The sequence below is a fragment of the Diorhabda carinulata genome, chromosome 11, assembly GCF_026250575.1.
Source record: "Diorhabda carinulata isolate Delta chromosome 11, icDioCari1.1, whole genome shotgun sequence".
Classification (NCBI taxonomy): Eukaryota; Metazoa; Arthropoda; class Insecta; order Coleoptera; family Chrysomelidae; genus Diorhabda; species Diorhabda carinulata.
In genome coordinates this window covers 2,473,056-2,495,342 of record NC_079470.1, presented here as the reverse complement: position 1 = coordinate 2,495,342, position 22,287 = coordinate 2,473,056, and the positions used below count along the sequence as shown (strand labels likewise).

At 32.6% G+C, this 22,287-nt stretch overlaps 1 protein-coding gene across 1 annotated transcript in view; it reads left to right on the top strand.

The window, feature by feature from the left end:
- LOC130899214 (follistatin-related protein 5-like) overlaps positions 1-20,626 on the top strand; it is a 122,516-nt gene extending 101,890 nt beyond the window's left edge. Inside the window, exons 15-17 of the mRNA XM_057808966.1 lie at positions 101-247; positions 1,732-1,821; positions 1,890-20,626. Of these exons, the coding sequence (XP_057664949.1) occupies positions 101-247; positions 1,732-1,821; positions 1,890-2,029 (377 nt within the window). The 3' untranslated portion in view covers positions 2,030-20,626. The remainder of the gene's footprint in view (positions 1-100; positions 248-1,731; positions 1,822-1,889) is intronic.
- The last annotated feature ends 1,661 nt before the right edge of the window (positions 20,627-22,287 follow it).

Below are 22,287 nucleotides of genomic sequence, written 5' to 3'. Positions count from 1 at the left end.
TGTGTACTAATTTTGAGTCACTTTTTTAAACCAGTATTTTATTTTACCGTATTATATAGAATATCAATTTAAAAATATATTGTTTTGCTTCTAATTTTAGCAAATGGATTATCCTTCAACTTCGATGTCAAAACTACTTTGAACATATCGGATATAACATTCTATCCAAGTCAATCAACACACAGCTACGACATCTATGCGTCGGCTCAAGATAAAGAAGGGATACTTTTTCTCAATCTATTAACTGGTTAGTGAATTTTTTGATAATTTTCTCAATAAATTCAGAATATTCCACCATAATATTCATATATTTACTAGGAGTAAAGATTGCGAAACTCCATGGCACTACATCTAGGAACCAGTAAAAGAAGTGAAATCAATTTATTTCAACACTTAGTATCACCAGTGTCATATTAATTGAAGAGGACATAATAGATCCTTTCGGTCGCAATGTGTATAAGACCCTGATACGGTATGGAGCAGCCAAATGGAATAAATACATTTGAATAAGTTGATTTGTAATTTTAAATGCATATATTTCTCAAAAAACAAATAATACAGGGTGTTATGTGACCGTATTCCAATCCTAACTTCTCATGTTCTATGAGTTGACATAAAAACATAGTACTGGAAAGCGTGATAGACAAACAATCGATGTGGCATGAATTCTTCTGTGGTATCAACTACAGAACAAAAAAAAGCATTGGTAAAGAAGCTAGATAGGAGCCAAATCAATTTAGTAGGAACAACCTACAGGGTCTGAGTCAGGAAAATGGGAAACTATAACCATAAAAGATCTGCTGAATGTATCAAGAATCTAGGCATACTAACAGTAGTCCAATCTGGGTACTAACGCCTCAATAGACACCTAAAGACGCTGGACTTAGCAGATAATGCAGCGTGAAGATTTTATTGCACAGAGGACGAAACCTCTATACACATTTTCTCGAAGTGTGAAAAACTATAGAACTCCAGAGCACTACACCTGGGAGCGTTTGAAATAGAAGACGAAGATCTCTGGCATCTACAGCATCCCACATCCTGTATTTTCTAAAAGAAGTGGGATTAACAGATACGCTGTAAACACTGGATCCTTAGGGAAACATTTTATTTAGTACGATTTTTTTCGTTCATTTTCATGTTGGTAAATAAAAAAGCGTTTCTAAAAATGATACCATCTCAGGAGGTCATGGAAGGTGATTTTGATAGTTATATTAAGAGAATAAATAATGGTAAATTCTGGAATGAATGAAATAGAATGATAATAGAATTACACAAGATGAAAATTATTCTGATGAACGAACGTGTCCAAGTTAGTAAAAAATTCGAATACAACAAAACATCTTAGAGAGTGTGGATATAAAGTCACAATTATCATAGAAATGGGATAATCTGTGAAAACACGAAAGTGAACTTGAGGTAATTGAAAAAAAGCATTCGAGAAAAGTGGAAGGAGTAAGCAGATAAATATATAAAGGTAAACCATGATATAGAAAAATATGAAAAGAAATGGATTAAAGATGTCACAAACTTCCAATTCGATGCCTATAGAAGTATGAGGATGGGAAAATAAGGTTTAAAATTTTTTTTTTACTGATTAGTGGTATCTCCTAATCTCCTAGCTTCCTTGCTTACGAAATCTTATAGAAATAATCATGTTAATAATTTCGATATAGGCTGAAATATTCGTTTCTCGTACTAATTAAATTCAATTTGGGCTTTCATCAACAGGTAAAGTAGAAATGATCACTGGAGTGGGTAGAGCAGTTCCTCTTCATCTAATAAAATGGAGTAACCCAAATAGACCGATCAGCGGATCTGGTACGTTGATTTTTATGTCTTTTCTATTTTGAAATTTTGTTGATCTATAACTCTTTTCTCATTTCCAGGACTTTTTGGACAGTATATGGTAACTCCAGCTAACGAAGCTTTATTTGTTATTAACGGCAGATCGAGAACAGTGAATTGCGAAATCGGAGGTGTGCTACATCCCAGTCATGTTGTGTGGACAACATTGAAATTTCATTAGTTAGAAAATTTTTCATGAAGTATTATTTTCACGTCCCCAAGAAGCACTAACAAGATCACCGTATTCAATGCCTCTACGGGATAGGATATTTAGCTCCTTATTCCATTTGTTTCAGTTTGTTTATTCAGATATTGTGGACGTTTCAATTGTAATCACCTTTAGAGCCTTATTTTTATCGACAGATACTAAGATCAGCGAATTTACATATATACAGTACGATTGTATCATTTATGATTTGAAACATTCATTTTATAATATTGAGATTCTAAATATGTATCAACTTATCAAGGAAAGGGTAAATTTCAACTGAAATCATGTCCACTCATGATTCATGACGGAAATAATTCTGAATTAATTATTAAATTATCTACTATTTGATATTCGAATAATTGTCATGTGTAATACGAAAGTCAATCAAATATGAAGGATCTTTTTCTTTGAATAAAATTCATTTCACAAGAAACAGTTACATTTCTAAATTTTTCTATATAATTCTAGCCTAACATAACCATTTTTTGCCTTGAGGTAGGGTGGAAGCCTTCCTTTGAGCTTTGTGTACGCCGCGGGAGGACAACGAGTTCTGATATCTTCGGTGCACCTAACATTACCTAACCTAACTTATCTGATCTGACTTAACCTAACCTTATTTTACACAACCCAACCTAAGCTTTAGACTTTTCATTAGAATGAAATAAATGGGGGCAACTCCTAAACCTCATTTTAAGACTTGTTTATTCGGTATTTACACGGAACATATTACCTACATATATCTTATTTATATTCCGAAAATGTATTTCATTCTAATGCAATGTCTTAAGCTTGTAAGTATGAAGCTTTTAAACTTGGGGATGGACGCAGGGGTTAATTTTCTAAAAGGAACCGCTCAAAAAAGTATAAGAAAAAATAGATCAAAATTCAAAAGAAAGAAGTTAAGTTCTTTTCTACTAGAAGAAATTCAAATTTTATTCCCAAATTTGTTTTCCCTGCGCCCCTGCAAAGTGGTCAAAAAGATTTCTCTTCAGTATAATACTACATCTCCATAAGTAATTATTGTTGTAAGAATAAGTTATATTACGATGAAAATTTTGAAACCGACCTCAATACTGAAGATTCGTCGAATATGCTCTGAAGAAAACAAAAATTGTGGCTCCTTAAATGCTAAACAAAATGTAGTAATAGGCTCAATAACGAATAGGCTCATTATTCGAGACCTTTAGTTACCATATCTACTATTTTTAATGCTTCAAAATTCCTTACATTTTGTAGAGAGTAGAAAATATTCAAAAAAAAAACGTATAAAAAACATGAAAAATCCTCGAAACTAGGCAAATTGCGGTACCTCCTGTTTCCCCCCACCTCGACATATCGAGCTCATATATACGTTGAAATGTCATATTTGACCTCTACTACTCGAATATCATACTGAAAAACGTTCCTGAAGAATGTATTCGATCTATTGAAGAAAAACCACAATTTTGACGTATTTGTCACAAAAATCGAAAAATGGGGAAATTTTCAATTTGAAATTTGGGGCACTTCTCGAGGTCGAATATCGAAAGTAATGACATATTTATGTTCAGCAAGGTCAAAATATGTAAAATATACCCTAGGAACATCAAAATTGCTCATCCCATTTTTCCCGGGGGGGTGGAACCTCAAACCTCTTCTATGGCGAATTTTGAGGGGCTACCGATCTTCAAAATTTTATTTTGGTGTCATTGCCCAGCATTCCAATTTTCATGCTTCTATCATTAATTGCCACTTTTCCTTTAAAATTCACTATTTGCCACTGCACCTGATGCTCTTTCCACCAGATTGCCTTGCAAAACATCTATTGAAATCAGTTAATACTATTATGGACATGGAATAAACTATTCTTAAGATGACCTTTAAACATTTATACAAAAACTACTTTTTAAATTCCAAACATATATAAATTCGAAAAAGTGGAAATTGTCAAGCATAAAAAACAACAATAGAATTTGAGAGTAAATTTTCTGTCCACGGTCAGACTTAGTTTAATAGCGCATAGAGCAAACTTATAATCTATTAAAGCTGATGCGTAATTGAAATCCGGTTCTCATTTGCAGGTTATCCCATTCATTGGCTGCGATCAAATTGGGAATTTTAAACACCCGGACGGTATATTAGTAAATAGAAGACGTGTCTGCCAAAAGTCGCGAATCGATATAAAGTAATATTAAAGCAGACGACAGAAACGTGAATGTTGCGAATAGCGAGCTGTATACTGCTAATGAATGGAATGGATTTCCACCTGAAACACCTGTGATTGATCAAATAAAAGATCTAGAAGGCTCTTTATTTTTGTATAAAAATCCCACCATGATATTTAACACCGATGCTACTTTTTCTAGCAACCTCATGATATTTCAAAGCTGTGTGACAGTAGAAAAGTTTTGGAACAAACATGTTTTCATCAAAGTTCGTTATAATAAAACTTTAGTGCTCCGTCCCCTTTTTTGCAGTATTTCATATGAAGAAATATTGTTATCAATTTCCACATATTATTTCCTTACGCATCTTTAAATTTGGAATTATGTATTAATTATACTCTAAGCTGGGCGGTATAAGTATCAGACGGACTCTGACCAACGCATCTGCCGAATCAACATTCCTCGGAATAAAGATATAATGGTATTTCCATATATGCGCCAGGGTGGCCATTCTAATGCTTTTTTACGTAACTGTGACCGTTATATTGATACCATTGATTATTGATTTAATATTTTTGGTAGTAATTGCAAAGGAACGGAATTTAAGTAATAATTGATCTAAATCACTGTTCATAAATAGTTTATTTAAAGAAAGAGACGTAAAAAGGAAATCCAGATTTTCGTTATACGTTACTTATACATTAGCTTTATTTCCGGGAGTGGGCAGGATCTTCTAGTTGCTTATTTTTCTTCTTTTTAGTCTCTTCAAATAGTTAGTAAAGTATAGAAATACATGGTAATGAACTGATCACTTCTGGGGAGAAATATTTTAAATGGGCTTATTGATATTGATTGATTTCTTTGTATTCACACATGGAAAAAGTAGTTTGGAGTATGAAAATTGGATAAAATTTATTATAGCTTGATTTTTGTAAGGTTAGGTTTACATTATTATACTATAATTAGTAGGTGTCATGATAAAATGATATAAATCTAGTTCACCCCAACCTAACCCTAAATCTCTTTATCTAATCTACTGCTGTAGATAAACTATTTTAATGTGTATTATTATTAACAGAGAATCATGACTGGAAATATATGTTTCTCACACCTTAAATCCCAATTAAAATTCAAAATTACTTGTGATACATATTTATAATATCGTACTGTATATATTTTACATCACTCTGTGTATGAAAAACACTTTGCTAAAAGGCTGATAAAGTTGAGCGAGTTTAATAGATTGTAGAATTCTGACCACTGCATTGTAGAATTCTGACCATTGCCTGCTAGTGAATTAGCTGCGGATAATTCATGGTAATTTGGTGAAAAAGACGTACTCGGAAGCTTTCTTTCTCTAGCTACTAGGTCACAGAAGGCTCAGTACTAAGCAGTTTGTCGTCATTTCTGTCCTACTAACTACTTCGTTTCTTCTCCTATAATCTAGTAAACTCGGTTTAATATTTATAGAAGAAAAACCAAGAAGTTTGATGAGTTTCTAAATCATTTGACTGACATGTTATTTGATAAGTACGATTCTTCGGTTTCTACACTCACCCTAAGTTTGAAATAATGATAATAGTTAAATCTGAGAATAAAAATTAAATTATTTTGTATAATAAAAGTGAGATTTTGATCATGGTAGAAATAGTTAATATATTTCGTTAATAGGTTACGGACTCTTTTAACACGTTGAGCTCCGGTGTGGTCCGTAGGTCTGCAAATGAACTTTCCCCACAGCTCGGATCAGTTCTATCCACCGCACAAGGTATATTATTCCAAACCTTCTCCATGACTTTACGGACCGTATTTAAACAGTTTAATTGGTCCTTGAAACATTACCCTATACTTGGTCCATTTGATTTTTTTTTCTTGACTTTCAGCTGTAAAACAAAAAAGATCTTCTTTTTCATATTTTTTTGTACTACTCAACATAATTCAAATAACATTTTCAATTTATGTCACCTTCACGTTACCTATACCTATTTTTGATAAATATTGTTTTTATGGGTATAAAAAATGACGAATTTAAAAAATTGTTGTTACAATTACAATTATTTTTGCTTTACTGCAAAACACGGATTACACGAATATCGTTTTCCAAAACAAACACTACAAAAAGTAATCTCTTTCTATACTCTGGATTTTCCAAAAATTTTTTGATTTTTTCCTAAAATCTTTCGTCTCCTTGTGACTTGGATCTTCTTTCTTCGCTGGTCAATGAATCTTTTTAGTTTTGGCGTCGGTGGTGTAGTTTCTTTCTTCAGTAACTTCTTTGCTTTATTCTTTTTTGCTATTTCTTATGAAGAATATGGGCATTTACTATTGCTGTACCAAATAACAGGTCAATAGCAATTTTCCTATACCCCCTCGACGTCTTTCTCAAAGAAGATATATCTACAGGAGATTTGCTGTTTCAAAAGTATTCTTCCTAGAAAGCTTCCATTTTAGTATTGTTATTTCTTTTTCGTTTTCTCTGCTCGTAATTTCATGTTTCTTCAGCTTCTTTTGCACGTCTATGCACAGTCCTTTCATGTTTTCTCGCAATGTCTCCAATAAATAAGTTTGGTTTCCTAGCAGCTTTTCTGCTCACTCCAAACTTGTATAATAATTGTATGTTACAATTTTTTCCTTTGGTCAAAAAAATGTTCTACCAACATTTTCGTATACAGATACTTTCTCTTCTCTTTCTTTCCTAGTATAAATTTTTATTTTCTATCTGTATACCGCTCACAGCAAAGTTTAAATACTTTTTATACCGTATTTATTTGTTTTGTTTGGAATGTATTTGTTGAAATCTGCTCACAAGAATTTTCCTCAGTTAGTATTGTCTATTGCGCGTATTTCTAAATGTTTAAACATAAAAAAAGCAGATAAGTAAATATTACCTCACCCACAAGCATTATCTTTGATCTTATATAATATTTTCTAAGACACATTTTTGTACACTTTATATAATAGTATATTACGTAACAAGTGTTGTAAGTAACCCATAAATTTCATGAGTGTGTAATGGGCGTAGAAATCGTGTAACGTACTTATACATTTTATACGTCCATTCATGCTCTTAAGAAAACGTGTCCTATTTTTAAAGAAATTGCATAATGGGCTGCCTACATTTAGGAGCATCACTCTTTCATGCTCGCTCATGCTAAAAGTTTTTATGTTTTTTAATTGACTAAATTTGTGTAAATAGACCAAATAAAGTCTTACGTAAATAAAAATTTGATTGTAATTTAATTGAACCAAGAAGTTCAAGTTTTCTTCTCAAAATGCACGTGTATGTTATGACATCTCATTACGTGAATGTTATTGTTAAATGTCATTTACAAGGAATGTTGACAGTGCGATTTCTGACGTTTACAGACATGGACGTAGAAAAAAACTTGAATTATTGTTCAAAGCATAATAAAACAAAAAAAATTATTTTTGTTTTTCTACACTACACGTAAGGTGTAGTAAATGTAGTGAAAATATTCATTTCGAATAAACAGTACTGAAAGTGATGTTTTTTGTGTACCGTCTATAGCACCGGTATGGCCCTGGGGAGAATTTTAGCGGCAAACTTCACCTCGGGCCCACAGAGAGCCTATGGATCGCACAGAAAAAACATTATTTTCTCGCACTTTTTATTTCAAATAAGTTTTAGATTTATTTTTCCTCGGATCCACACCCCAAACATGAAAAATACTAAAAAAATGTTTGACCTAGGAGAAAGTTTATCAGTTTTGGTTGGGGCTCAACGTGTTAAAGCAGATTTCATCCCCTATTTTATATATTTTCACATTAGCGAGAATATCATTAATTTGAGATGTTTTTCTATAAAGCTACACAACCATTACAATTTGACGTAAAAAAATTTGTGCACGAAATAATTTGTTTTTCTATTAAACTAAGCATCATTATCATGTCATCAATATCGCTAATATTTAATATTGAAAAAATAAATAATGACAATAACTTTTTGAAGTCCTCAGCCACTTAGAACTAATTTCACGTTTCGTACTCATAACGCCATTCTCAGATCTTTTTTCTACGTACTCATCAAACGTCAGTTGAAAGAAATACACAGAGTGTTAACGCAGAGTTTGGAATTTGGAGGAATATTCACTTTTAAAAATAATATTGTCCTAAGCTATGCAACCAACAAATGAAAATCGTTTGGAAAGTATTATTTTATCTTTCCATTTTTTCTCTACGACGTATAATATGTACAATCTGCTCAACCAAAGCATTCAACAATACCAAGTACAAGTTATTTGCTCTTCATTCTGTTATTATAAGAAAATGATTCTTTTGTTTTATTTCTGTAAATGATTTCTCGCAAATTGATAATAATGAAAGAGTGACTAGAAGTTTGTAAGTTTTCACTCCTTTTCTGTAAACGTTTACATTACGTGATTTTCTGAACCAATTGTGGCCACTTTGTCTTCCTGTGTGTTATAAGGAGAGGTTGTCTATTACAATGACACTATTTGAAGATAGGTTAGCTAAAAGTTATTGAATCAACAATTTCTTATAATTCATGAAATTATTCTCACCTTGGTAATCTCCTCTTCACTCTCATTACCGGCAGCTACTATTATAAGACATGAAGTCGTACATTTTGCACGTCTAATTCTTCTTTCTTCAAGATTGCTTGAATTCCTTGGCTTATTTTGATATTTGATAAACAGACTACAGGTAAAAGATTATTCTAGAATGCTGCAACTTGATGAACTGACAAGAGAATATACGGTATCCTTAGAAGGTATATCAGGTGCAATCGAAGCCAACAGCAAACCTGTAATGGGAATCCTTTACTATTTACTACTTAAGGAATAGCGCAAGCTGTATGAAGGGGAAAAACTAAGAGACCTGGCTTCAATCGTTGGGTTGCGGGCAGGTCTAAATCATCATAGTTAAAAAACCTCTTAGACTGGCTTACTGAAATACTGGTAATAACACGTACGAAAATCAGGTATAACAGATACAATACAAACAGGATCGCTGATCCGAATAGAGGATGAACGATGCACATCCTCTTTCACTGTGAACACACAAAGAAAATTCTTCGGATTTGTTTAAGTGGAGAAACCTTGCTTCTAAAACATCTATACAAGGAATATTATTCAAAGAGGAATGTAAAAAAATTACCCAGGTTCTTAAAACCAACAAGGAATCTCCATTCCTGGTGATAATATTGGTAAGAGAATAAGAGGGTAGGAAAAATATTTGTTATGATTCACAAACTAAACACATTCGAAGAATTTCCTTATGTGCTCATCAGTTATTTTTTCGTCTTCAATTATGACAATAGACCGTCCAAATTGTTCTTCATTGTGAAAATGTGACCTGTCACATACTGTCACACACATTCTTCTTTCTTTCCTAAACTATGGAATTATTATTTGTAGCCTGGGTCAAAATAAACAGGTGCTATTTAGTGACATTTCTTCAAATCTCTTCTATTTTTACAAAAATACAACTAACAACCTTTCCACCAATTGAATCTAGAAGATGCCTTTCATTCTACTGGTTCCGTTCCCTGAAAAGAAAACACGCTACAGTCGTATTAGATTTTTCACTCATTAATGAATTCTCATTTTCTTTCATTCATTCATTCATTTTCATTCTCATAAAATGTTACAGTGAATGAAAGGAAGCCGTTGGGTATGATTCACTAGGATATCGTAACAAAGACGTGTCAATCAGTGATGAGCAACGCTCGATACTAACAGTTAGTTTACTAATAGACGTGGTACGCGCCGTTACTAAGCAGCTGAAGAATCGAGACAGACGATGGATGCTACTGGAGTTAGAGAAGACAAGTGACGTCGTCAAACGTAGGACATCATTTCCAATGACTTTCAATCGATTCACTGTGACATTCCAACGCATTTCTCTCTCGGATATTGGCTATTTTCATGTTACACTCAACAATTGACTGATTGCAATGCCTTCGCTGTAGTACTACCAGTTATAACAGAGTCATCTATTATCCTTATACATATTAAACGTGTAGAACATCTACAAGACACTTATACGTTCGTGATCCGTTCACATATCTACATAAAAAAAATAGTTGTCACGACTTATGCCTCAACCCTTATATATTGTATTACTGTTATAGAATTTTTTAAAACAAAAAAGTGAAACAAATTTATGGACTGGTCACTCTAGTACGCAGGTTTAGTTAGTTGATGAGAAAGTGACTCATATATTGGTTAATATTGACAAAAGTGAAAAAATATCTCAAATAAATATTATTATATTACATTTTTCTAGTACAAATTAAATAAAATGTGCAGCTAGAAATATTCCTTACCTGATTTTTATGCCTTAGTTAAGTGCCTTCATTACTATTAATAAAAAATTGAATAATTAATTGCAAAGTTTCAATAACTACAGATAACTATGATTTCAGAAACCAATGTACTTTACCTGAGACAACTAATCGCTTTTAATAGCAGGGGACATTTTTCTTCATGAGTTCTCTTACATTTCAGTCCCTCAATCTCAGGTTTATATCTATCATTGCACGTCTAGTGTATGATGTTCATCTTAGAGTTGATTATTCTTCAAGTGTTTCACGTGGAGACTTCCATTTCAATAATCATTTTGACCAATTAGGTTCTAATATTTTTTACGTAACATCGCAGTGCTCCCTTTTCTGAGATTCTTATTTTATCGGCTCTTATGACTCCAAATCGACTATTCTCATTTTATTCCTTATTTTGCTTTAAAATATTATTTTTCAATAGTCTTTCGTTAAATTTTTGTCTGTTAGAAGTCCAAGGGGAATACTTTGTGTCTTGTTTTCCTCGGGCTATGCATCTCACACACATACTATCTGTGGGTGTTTTGTCGATCCTAAATAATTCTGAGCTAGGCAGATATTAATAATTTCCTCCTTCAAAACTTCATTTACAGTTTATGTTTCAATAACTACATATTCAGTTCAATTCATACATAAACACCCATAATTCGTATCAGTCTTTCAGCTTTGTTATCATATACTCCACGTCTTCTTTTTCCTGTTAAAAACAATCATCTGCGAATAGTAGTACATTGTGGCAGTATACCCATCCTACCACATTTTCTGCACCATTTTTATATGGCCTCTTTCGTAGAGAAATATATGAAAAAATGTGGGCAGTATACCGCATCGTTGTTTTAATATCTTTTTTTATCACTAAATTATCGTAATTTGCGACAAACACATATGAAGAATCTCTTTCTTTGAAATTAATGCATTAAAATCTTTGCATTGGTTACAGTAGTTTGAATTCTGTTCTCGGTATTTTGCAGAATATAAGCCTTTGGTTGGATTGATAGTACATACACTTGTGGTAGTAGACGGAGAGCCTAAATAACTGTTTGAATTTACTAAGATTGTGTACATAATAGGTTTGTTCCAACCTGCTAGTCTGAACGTTTATTGGAAGCGTTTAAATGATATTTTCTGCGCAATCTCCGGCTATGCGCGGTTCTTGTGACCAGTACTTGCTATCAACCAAGTATTGAAAAGACCGTCCCGGATACGGTTCACTAACGATACCCAAGTCGATTGGAACACAAAACAGAGTCGTTCATATTGCGCAGAATCGTGACCGTACCAACGACGGTTTTTACATGGGTTGGAACAAACCTAATAAAACTGTTAAAGTTAGTCAAACGAGACTGAGTACTATCAAAAGTATCTTACATGCCAAAGTCATGAGGTGAATTTAAAAATGCGGAAGGAGTTGATCAGTGGGAATCCATTAAATACGATGCTAGTAATAGAAGTGTGATTTTTTTGTTTGTTTGCTTTTAAGATCAGAGTTGATAATTTTTGAGACAAAAAAAATAATAGTAGGATGAAACCCAGTGGAAAAGAAGGAGAATATGATAAAAATAAAAATAAAAATAATTTACTGCCGATCTGAGGTCGGAAACGGAGAAGGCGTGAGTTTTTAAGGGTAAAAAATAGTTCATCTTGAAAAAATCAAGGTAATTATCTAGAAATTATCCCCTACCCCCTATCGGCTTGGGGTTGTAGGGGGTGATAAAGTAAAGCTTACTGAACACAAAAAAATTATTCCATCCGTCGGTCATCCCTTGTTAAAGAAATAGAAAGGGTTAAAGAATAAATTGAAAAACTAAAAATTAACGAATAATAAATTTTATTTGAAAATATATAGACAAAAATATAGTTAATTAGCGGAAATAATATGTGAAAAATATATTAAATCAATTTAGTGGAATTATGAACAATTATAATTGTTAATTGAGGTAGCCATAAGTAATTATTATTTTATCATAGAAAAATACATATGGCAAAATTGAAAATTCAATAAATATTTTTTTATGGTAAAATAGGGTAAAAAAAGGATCAAGAGGTGTGAAGGGGTGTTGAAAGAGCACGGAAAGATTTTGTATAAATAGTGTTAACTTAAAAGCAATGACCGACGGCCCTCTAACACCCCCTCTTGTAGTTTTGCCAGAAATCGAGATGAACCGTTTTTTACCTTTAAAAACTCACCTCCTTTCCCTAGTTTCCCTAATTATTCTTTCTATCATTTTTATTTTTATTATGGTCTCCTCCTTTTCCTATAGGTTTCATCACACTATTATTTTTTTCACTCTATATTATTTTTCAAGGCTTTTATCCTGGTCTATTTGTGAAGATATTATATTAAATATTATATTAAATACATTAAAAATATTTAGTCATCGACTAAGCAAAACCAGCGTTAGTCAACAAAAAATATAAATATAATTATCATTGGCATGCAGGCGAAAAATCGTTTTACATAATAAATAGAAAAAAATTTGAATTCATTCAATTGAAATATCGGTTTCTTTTGATAAATTTGAACCTGCTTAAAATAATAGTCCTGTTTTCCTTAGATTAGTTATTTATGAATCTCAGGAAACGACAAGCCTTTAATGTGATTATATCAAATCTACACTCACAAAACAACAATTTTTCAACAACTATAACTCAAATCGCATACAATTTTCGATTGAATTTTCACATTTGAAATATGGTCTTCAAAAACTTATAATATTTATTACTTTTTTTTATGTGTTAATTCTTCCATGTTATTTATTTGGTTGTATAAGAGATTCTAGATGTTTAATAATTGTTATTGAGCAGTTACCAACGATATATCCCCTCAAACGGATATTGCAAATTTAATAAACGCAGAAACCTATCAATGACGCGTCATGACGTCATGACGTTGCTCAAGGGAATTAATAGTAGACAACCATTTGAGGGGAATACAGGGAATACGTAACTTTTGAAGTTCAAAAAACCAAAGACAATTGGAATAACCCTTAACTGATTGCATTTACTGACCGGTCTACAAGGGTAGAAAGCATCATATCATATGATTACAACCCAATTAACTCGATTAGTTTATGAATAAGAAATAACAGAATGATGAAGATACCAGAATAAGTACAAAGGAAGTGGAGGAAGCTCAGAGAAAACTAAAAAACCGAAAGGCTACAGGCAGTGATGGAATAGCAAATGAACTTTTAAAAAATTGTGGGAAAACAATGACTGAGCAGTTGACACTGTTCATTAACAAAATATTAAAACATAAAAAAGTACCTGAAGAATGGAAAACAAGTATACTAATTCCACTGTTTAAAACAGATGACAGAAAAGAACCGGAATCTATAGAGGAATAAATCTTCTAAATACTACTCTAAAAATGACAACCAAAATTTTAATCCAACTAATAAATCAAAGAATATCTTTTGAGAAGGGCAACAAGGTTTTAGAAGTGGGAGATCATGTACAGACACAGTATTTGTAACTAGAAAAATCACATAGAAAGCTCTAAAATTTAATCGACCGGCGTTCATTTGCTTAATTGACTTGACAAAAGCTCTTGACAGAGTTAGATTGAAAGACGTGGTTCACCTTTTATACAATAGACAAATACCGATGGACATTATCAAAACAATCTAAGACAAATACAAGGACAACAGAATAGATGCTAGAATTGACGGACAACTTACAGAGGAGATAAACATAGGCACAGGTATAAAACAAGGAGATTCCTTAAGCCTCCTACTTTTTAATCTCATAATGGATGAAATAATATAGGCAATGAAAAGGAGGAGAGATTATAAGATGAGAAATAAAAATTCTCTGCTATGCAGAAGACGACCTACAAAGATTGGTCCACAAGTTCAACATAGTAGCAAAGAAGATAAACATGGTAATTTCATCCCAAAAAACAAAAGCACTGGTCATTAGCAAAGAACCAATTAGACGTAAGATAGAAATTGACGGTACCAGCGTTGAACAGATTATGGAAACTAACTACTTAGGCATCACACTATCAAGCTATGGAGATGCAGAATCAGAAGTAAAAAAACAAATACAGAAAGCCAATAGAGCAGCCGCATGCCTCAATAATACAATATGAAAAAACAAACATATTAGAACGGAAACTAAGACTAGAATTTACAAAGTTGTTATAAGATCAATAATCACATACACATCAGAGACGCTGCCGGACACGTCCAAAACACAAAGAATGCTGGAAACAGCTGAGATGAGAATTCTGAGGAGAATCACGGGGAACACACTGAGAGATCGAGTAAGTAGCGACTAGATTAGAACAACATGTAATGTGGAGAAGATCAACGAGTGGTTATTGAATAGTAAAAAAGAATGGAACAACCATATAAGTAGAATGAGAGATGATAGGGTAGTAAATATCGCAAGAGACAAATCGCCGGCCGGGAGGAGAAGTGTCGGTCGACCCCATTAGCGATGGAGATGATATAACTTACAAGCACAACAAAAAAAAATAAATAGTCAGAATTGCCTATAGAAAAGAAGAAGAAGTTTTTAAACATCAATTAACGTGATCCCTGGTAGTTGTCGAAAAATCAGGTAATAATCGCATCTTGCACTCACAGGCGAGGTGTTCCGTTCATTTTTTTGGTTCCTCGCAAAAACTACAAGAGCTGTTAGGAGTTTCTTTGATGTTTCAATTTACCGTTCAGTGTCAATTAATCTTACCAGGAACTCTCCTTAATTCGTCTTTGCTTAGAGAAAAGATCTATTCGGTCCAATTAGTATATTGAGATGTATTCCAACTTGTGATCTTGTTCCGATTTCCTCTTGTTTTTCCACATTTATGATCATGACTTATTGACTTTTTACAAAAACTATTGAGGGTTGTGGTCTTATAAAATCAGTTGTCCTGCCTTTCTTTCCTCGGTGAGCTCATGTTGATTGCCACTTTAGAATAACTTTGTTTTTACCTCTCAGTGAGTTCACTTGCTTGCATTCTCAAATTAGCTTTGAAATAAACTTGGAGTCATGTACTTGGAGAGCAATTCTGCTATTCGGAACACTGAGTATCTTTGCATCACGATACTTAGCGTATGTTCGGAAAATAGAAGGTTATGAGCCCCTTGGGATAGAGAACTTCTCTTTTTTTCGATTGGCTGGAAACGGTACTCTTCATTCCTACACAAAGCATTTCATTCAATACCTAGGGTCATCTAGGAAGAATCTTCAGATTATTACTTGGATTTTTGATGAAATTTTTTTTCTTGGAATCGATGTTATTCAAGAATTAAATGCCATTATTTTAATAGGTCTTTCGCCATTTTTGGATAATTTAATCGGTGTAGAACATCTGTGGTTAATTATCGCCTTTATTTTTCAAATATTTTCAACGAGAAAATATTGCAAAGATTGAAACGAATGTTAGTCACTCGATGCAATATACAAGTACATTCTATAAACTCGAACTTCTTGATTTTTCTTTTGTAGTCTTAACGATTTGTAACAGCACAATACTGAATCAACCGCTTGACAATGATTCATCATTTCATGGTGTAAAATTCGCTTCCAATCTTACCGTAGACACAGTACAGTCCTTTATATTACTCCGCCAGGATCTTTTACTTTTAACGTTATAGTATCAACTTTGCACCCAAATGTAGTTCTCTTTTTTATATATCCATCCTATTTTAAAGTGTTGATAGTTGATACTCGATGTATCAGCCAAGTCTTAAGGGTTTACTTGCTAATCTATATTGATCAGTTGTAAAATTTAATCGACTTCTGTAGTAAAAGGCCTACCAAATCATGACAAATTTCCAACACGGAAAAAATTTTTTATTTAAGCTTTCCAAACGTTATAGATTTTTCTATTGTGAAAAAGCGTAGCTATTTATTTATCGGAACTTCTTACTAACACAATCATAATTAACAAATGGCTGTCTGTTACTATAAATAAACAAAGAATTCGATAAAGAAAAAAGCAAACCATCAAATGGGATGCTGAGTATACGCGGATTAAACGAGGGTTGTGTTTCCTCAACCTCCGATGAGCTGTAAAGAAAAAAAGGGTGAATGTACAAAAAGATTTGATTACCAATAGTAAGGTACAATACAGGTTATTCCTCTACATAATTATCTTGATGATTGATGCAACACCTTCTTTGAGCTCCACGTTAGTTTGGAAGCGTCACACTCCAAGCCACTACTTCAGTTCAGGTAAAAAACGAAAATCTAGGGCGGGGACTATATGGTGGATGCTCGAAAATATTACACGAGTGCTGTGGAAACGAGCATTTTCATGGATCAGAACAATTCCAGTAGTCAGCATGCTTCTTCATTTGTTTTGAATAGCTCTCCTTAATCTTCGCAAAGTTTCAACAAATGAATCTACATTAATTATTGTATCAGGTTGCATAAACTCCACAAACAATACACTATTTTGTGGGTTCCATTAGAGATAGAATTTTTATGCATCCATTGTTGTGATTATCGTTTCGGGCCTTTTATACAGAATCCATGTCTTATAACCTTCCACAATGGATTTCAGAATAACTTCTCCGTCAGTATTGTAGCGGTGAAGAAACTCCAAAGCTGCATCTATTCAGCGAGTTTTGTAGTTGCCTGTCAACATCTTTGGAACTCAGCTAGAGCAAACTTTTCTGTAGTGCAATTGTTCAGTAACGATTTAGTACAGGGCAGATCTTGAAACATCCGGAAATTGCGTCGTTGAATCAGTTCGAGTTTCACTTACCTCCTGGTCAACTCGCTGTACAAATACAGTTGCGTCGTTGACCCCCTTCATCATGAACATCTTTAAATTTTCGATACCATTCACAAACAACGGCATTATTCATAAAAATGTTTCCGTATACTTATTTCCCGATGAATTTTCTGCTTGCAAGAAACGAATAATAGCTCGCAATATATATTTGGCGGCACAAACAAAAGAAACAAACATGTTTATGAGATAGTAACTCAACGGGAAATTACCTGTTGGAATCGCTAGTGACAGAGTGTTTGAGCGGGAAAGATGCGAAGTCACCTAATTCGCAGACCAATCACATGCTGCATTCCTGATCATTATACTTTGCGTACAGAGGTTATAAAAAACAAATCCTGTATATTTGAACTTTTCCTATCAAGTTACGTTACGTGCCTCTGTTGGGTTTATTCTGTAACTGACTACTACTTAAATATAGAAAATAATATTTAATTTATCTAGAAAGGTTTTTAAATATAGTGAATCTATTTAATATTATTTAGTTTTTGTAAATACATCGCATCAGATTCCTGTCCATAGTTAGCTGACGAACTGCCATGAATTTATTTGTATTTATAACAATTTTCGGATATGTAGAAAATCTAATTACTTTGGAAGGTATGATGCCTTGTTCTTAGTGTCTTTTGACTAACCGCAGGGTTTGTGTACCTAGTAATTCTAATATGACAAAAACTAACCTTAATAAATTTAAAAACTTTTCCAATTTCTTTTTCTCCGTCTTTAGTTTTCATAGTAAAAACTTTTTTCTCATGTCATTAAACACAAAAATAATTGATTACATAATTTGTTAATGTACTATATCATTATAAATAAAAAAATAGTGTCCAAGAAACTCGTAGATCTATATGAAAATATATTTTATAAAATTGTAGTAAAAACGAGTTACCCAAAAAAAAAACGGTTTATCAATATTTTTGGGAGAAACAATATCTCTTAAACAGTACTTAGACATGTATAGAATGTGTTCCAAATGTTTACAAATAGTTTCGACTCATTATTTTCAGTAAATAACAATGGTTCGAATTTGCAAATGTTTGGTTCACACTATATAAACTACTTAATGAAATACAGAATAAAATTGTTATATTTAGTATTTCCATATATTATTTTTTAGTAATTATTGAATGTAGTTTTGTGATAAAAATGATATTTTATAAGAATATTACATTATATCCTTAGAGAAGCTGCAGGGATATATATTATTTAATGGAACTGGTAACACCAAAAATTAATATGTTCTATTTCGGCGAAAATACAATTCTAATCTAAGATAAATCCTTTCACATACATACATGATATTCAAACAATATTTTGGACAATCAATTTTTTGCAGTATAAAATGTGTTAACTAATCGTAGAAAAATAATAATACAATCAAATAATCCTCAGATTTTACTTATAGTTGCTTCTATTCAATTTGAAAAGAATAACACTTCTGATAAAAAGGTACAAAAAGCATAAAGAATAAAGTAAAAAAGTTTTGATTGCCCCCACAAACATAACGGGAGAAATTTGGAGATAAGTTAGCCAGAAACTTTTCTATAGAATATTGAAATGCTGTAGAAGTTAGGAAAAGCAGAAAAATATAGCAATTAAGAACCAGACAGGAAAAGTATCAGTGAATGAAGTAGATAAAGTGGAGCGCTGGTGAGAATATTTTGAAAAACTACTTAACACAGAAAATGAAAGAGACGATGAAACAGAACCTTATTGAGATGAAGGTGATGGAAAACAGCTGAAGAATGGAGGCACCGGGAGATTATAAAATCACAGCCGCGATAATAAGGAACCTGGGAAATAAAGCAGCTCTGCTAGAAATTTTCAATACAGTATGGATGGAAAAAAAGATCCCTGAAGACCGGAAAACGGGTTTTATACCAGTGCATAAGAAGAAAAACAGCAAAAGATGATTAATTGCGGTGGTTATAGATGAATACTCCTGTAATATGCGCCACTGAAGCAGTTAGAACAAATAATCGAAAAGAGAAGGCCATATATTCAGTATAAAAGGTATAATTCGCAAAAAAATGAACTAAACGAGTAAGTTTTGCATTCCTAGATATGGAAAAAGATTTCGAAAGAGTCCCACCAACGAAAATATGAAAAAAAGAAATGTTAGCAGCAAATTAACGAGAGTTACTAAATGCTTGTACAAAGAAACGAGAAATGAGATTATAAACAAAATATTGAAATCAAAGACATTCACAACACAAAGTTGTGCAATAAGCAAGTAGTCTGGGCCCAGTACTATTCATAGCTTCTATGAATTGAGTAATTAAAAATGCAGAAAAGGGAATTGAATCACTTATAGCAGACATCAATAAGGATCTACAAGAAAATTCGAACATCTGGAACCAAATATTGACAGAAAACGGAATGAAAATGAAGATACAAAACCAAAGATATGTTAGCATCAAATATGAAGGAAAGAATTGAAATCAGGGTTCAGTAAGAACTTATAGTTATTACCTTCCAATACCTAGGACTTATGTTGAAAGAAACATGAAAATAGGTTTTAGAATCAAGCAATAGAATATAAAAGGCATTAAGCAAGCAAATGAGGAAAGAATCTTCTAAGTAACAAAAATGAAAGTTTACAAAGCATTCTACAGGTCAATTCTCAAATTCTTACATATGTCGGTGATTCTAAAATAACTTAGAAGTGTGAAAGGAGTATCTAGAAATGGTGGACTTTGAAACTAGCTTATAAGAGAAGATTTAAAAATTGAACCCATACAAGAATTCATAGAAAAAAAAAAAAAAGGATGGTTGAGTCACCTACAAAGAATAGATAGAGGGAGAAGGAAAAAGGAAGATCACGAGCAATATGAAACAACACGCTACGAAAAATGTCAAAAAAGATGCACGCACCATCGGCACTTTGAATTGTCTGATTGTGTGAGGTAAAAAGCCCAGTATTCAGTCGAATTTAGCTCTTGTTTATGTATAGCAATTTATCGGTAACAATGGCCAATATATGTTTACCCGTTTGTCATACAAGCAGAGTACTTAGCTAACCATTTAGCTACATTAAGAATAGGCTTTGGGTCCATTGGAGGTTTTGATGATCCCACTCTGACGAGTGAATGAAAATCAGAATATGAAAATATTGTGGGCAACTAGAATCATAATTTCCCTAAATTTCAATGGCACACTTGTTTATCTAATGAGAAGAAATATTTTGAGCGGTAGCTATATGAATATTATTCACGTACCTATACAGAGTATTTCAAATAGAGGTGACCCCGTCTTAAGGGTCTTAAGGGACTATTTCAGTAACGCCATCTGTGTTAAAATTTTTATCAAGAATTTAATACTACTTGTATATGTATAAGCCTCCAAAAAAAAAACAATCTTATAAACTTTCATTTCAACGTTGCCAGTAGATGAAGTAACGGAAATTTGCTAAAAAACATGTGCCAATTATTTTTCAGACAAGGCGTCACCTTCGTTTGGAACACTTTGTATATCTCTAATGTGATAATAAAATAACAATTTTTGTTTTCGTTGATCTACTATAATTGGTTGACCAGTTTTTGTACAGTGCTATGGAAAAGTTTTGGCTAGTTTGCTGATAAAATTCTATTCAAATCTCATCAACAATTTCTACAACATATACAAAATTGAAGGTGAAATTTGTGCAAATGAGGGTACTAACGTTGTTAATAACAAATTTAAACAACTCATTTCTTTCCAAAGGAAAACGTCGATTATATTTGTAGACGTGTATGTAAACTCCTTTTCAGTTCACCAGTTGTAAATTGATGGAATATGAGCCTTAGGAGAACCGAAGAGCTCAGAGTACCCTTAACAAATATAGGAGTTCTACTAAGTGAAAATAATTCAAGCTAAATACTACAGTAACATTTTTAGAAATGCTACATTAATACAGTTAATACAGTTATGCTGTAGGAATTGGTAACTGAATGCCAACGTCATGAACCGTCTCGATGTCTTCAAGATGTCGATGTTCAACAAACGCATTGAAACGAATGGGAAGGAAAAAACAACTGCTGCAACTAGTGAAATGTTAAATTTATATACCCAAAAATATCAGATAACATTTGGAGGTATTTAGAGGAGGAAATATTCCTAGTTAAGGAACATAAGTGACTAGAGGAACGAGATCACCGGAACTGTATCCAACAGTCATAAAATAAATAAGACATTTCGGAAGAAGAAAAAATGTGGAAGGGTTTATATTGATCTAAAAAATTGCTCAATGTTAATGTTTTGCTTGATTCTATATAAGAATTTTCTAGTTATATCAATTTCAAGTTTCGTAACCTACAAAATAAAATTCTTTTGATTCAGTGTCTGCTTCTGTGATAATTATAATCAGTTATTTGGTGATGATTAAAAATTTCCAATTTTCCGACATAGGAACATAATCTTTGGTGCTTCTAGTGAAAAAATAATCTGTTGTTTGTGAAGGGGTAGCTAATGGAAGCTCATTTATTATTGGTGATAATAAAATAATGATTATAGAAGTGTCGAACTTTATATATAGACAAATAAGTATTTTGTCAAATGTGTGTACATACATAATAGATATGTTAAAAAAACGATATGTAGTATCGAAGACATGAATTAGTTTTTGGTGGTTTTGAATGAATGCATCTATATTTACACTGCACTCTCCCAAATAACTGCTAGTAAGCATTTGAACGCTTCAGCTGTTAAAAAGTTCGCTGCCAGAAAATTTTCAGTGGGAAAGAAATTTTTGAATGGTGTGAAGGTGCTTACTATAATTACAGCTTGCAATATTTTTGTAAATTTGGGTTTATATGGGTTTTTGTAATCACCCATATAAAGGTGATGTTTACATAGGTACCAGCTCTAAAGTTGCTCAGGAAACATAATTAGTTTTATTGCATTTATATGTAGTAGTTGTAAGCCTTTCAAATTGGAAAACCTAAGCCAACACACTGAAGATATAAGATATAAATTAACCGTAGCAATTGTAGAATTGGAAACAGTTGATATACTGTATAAGTACAAGAAAGGATTGAAA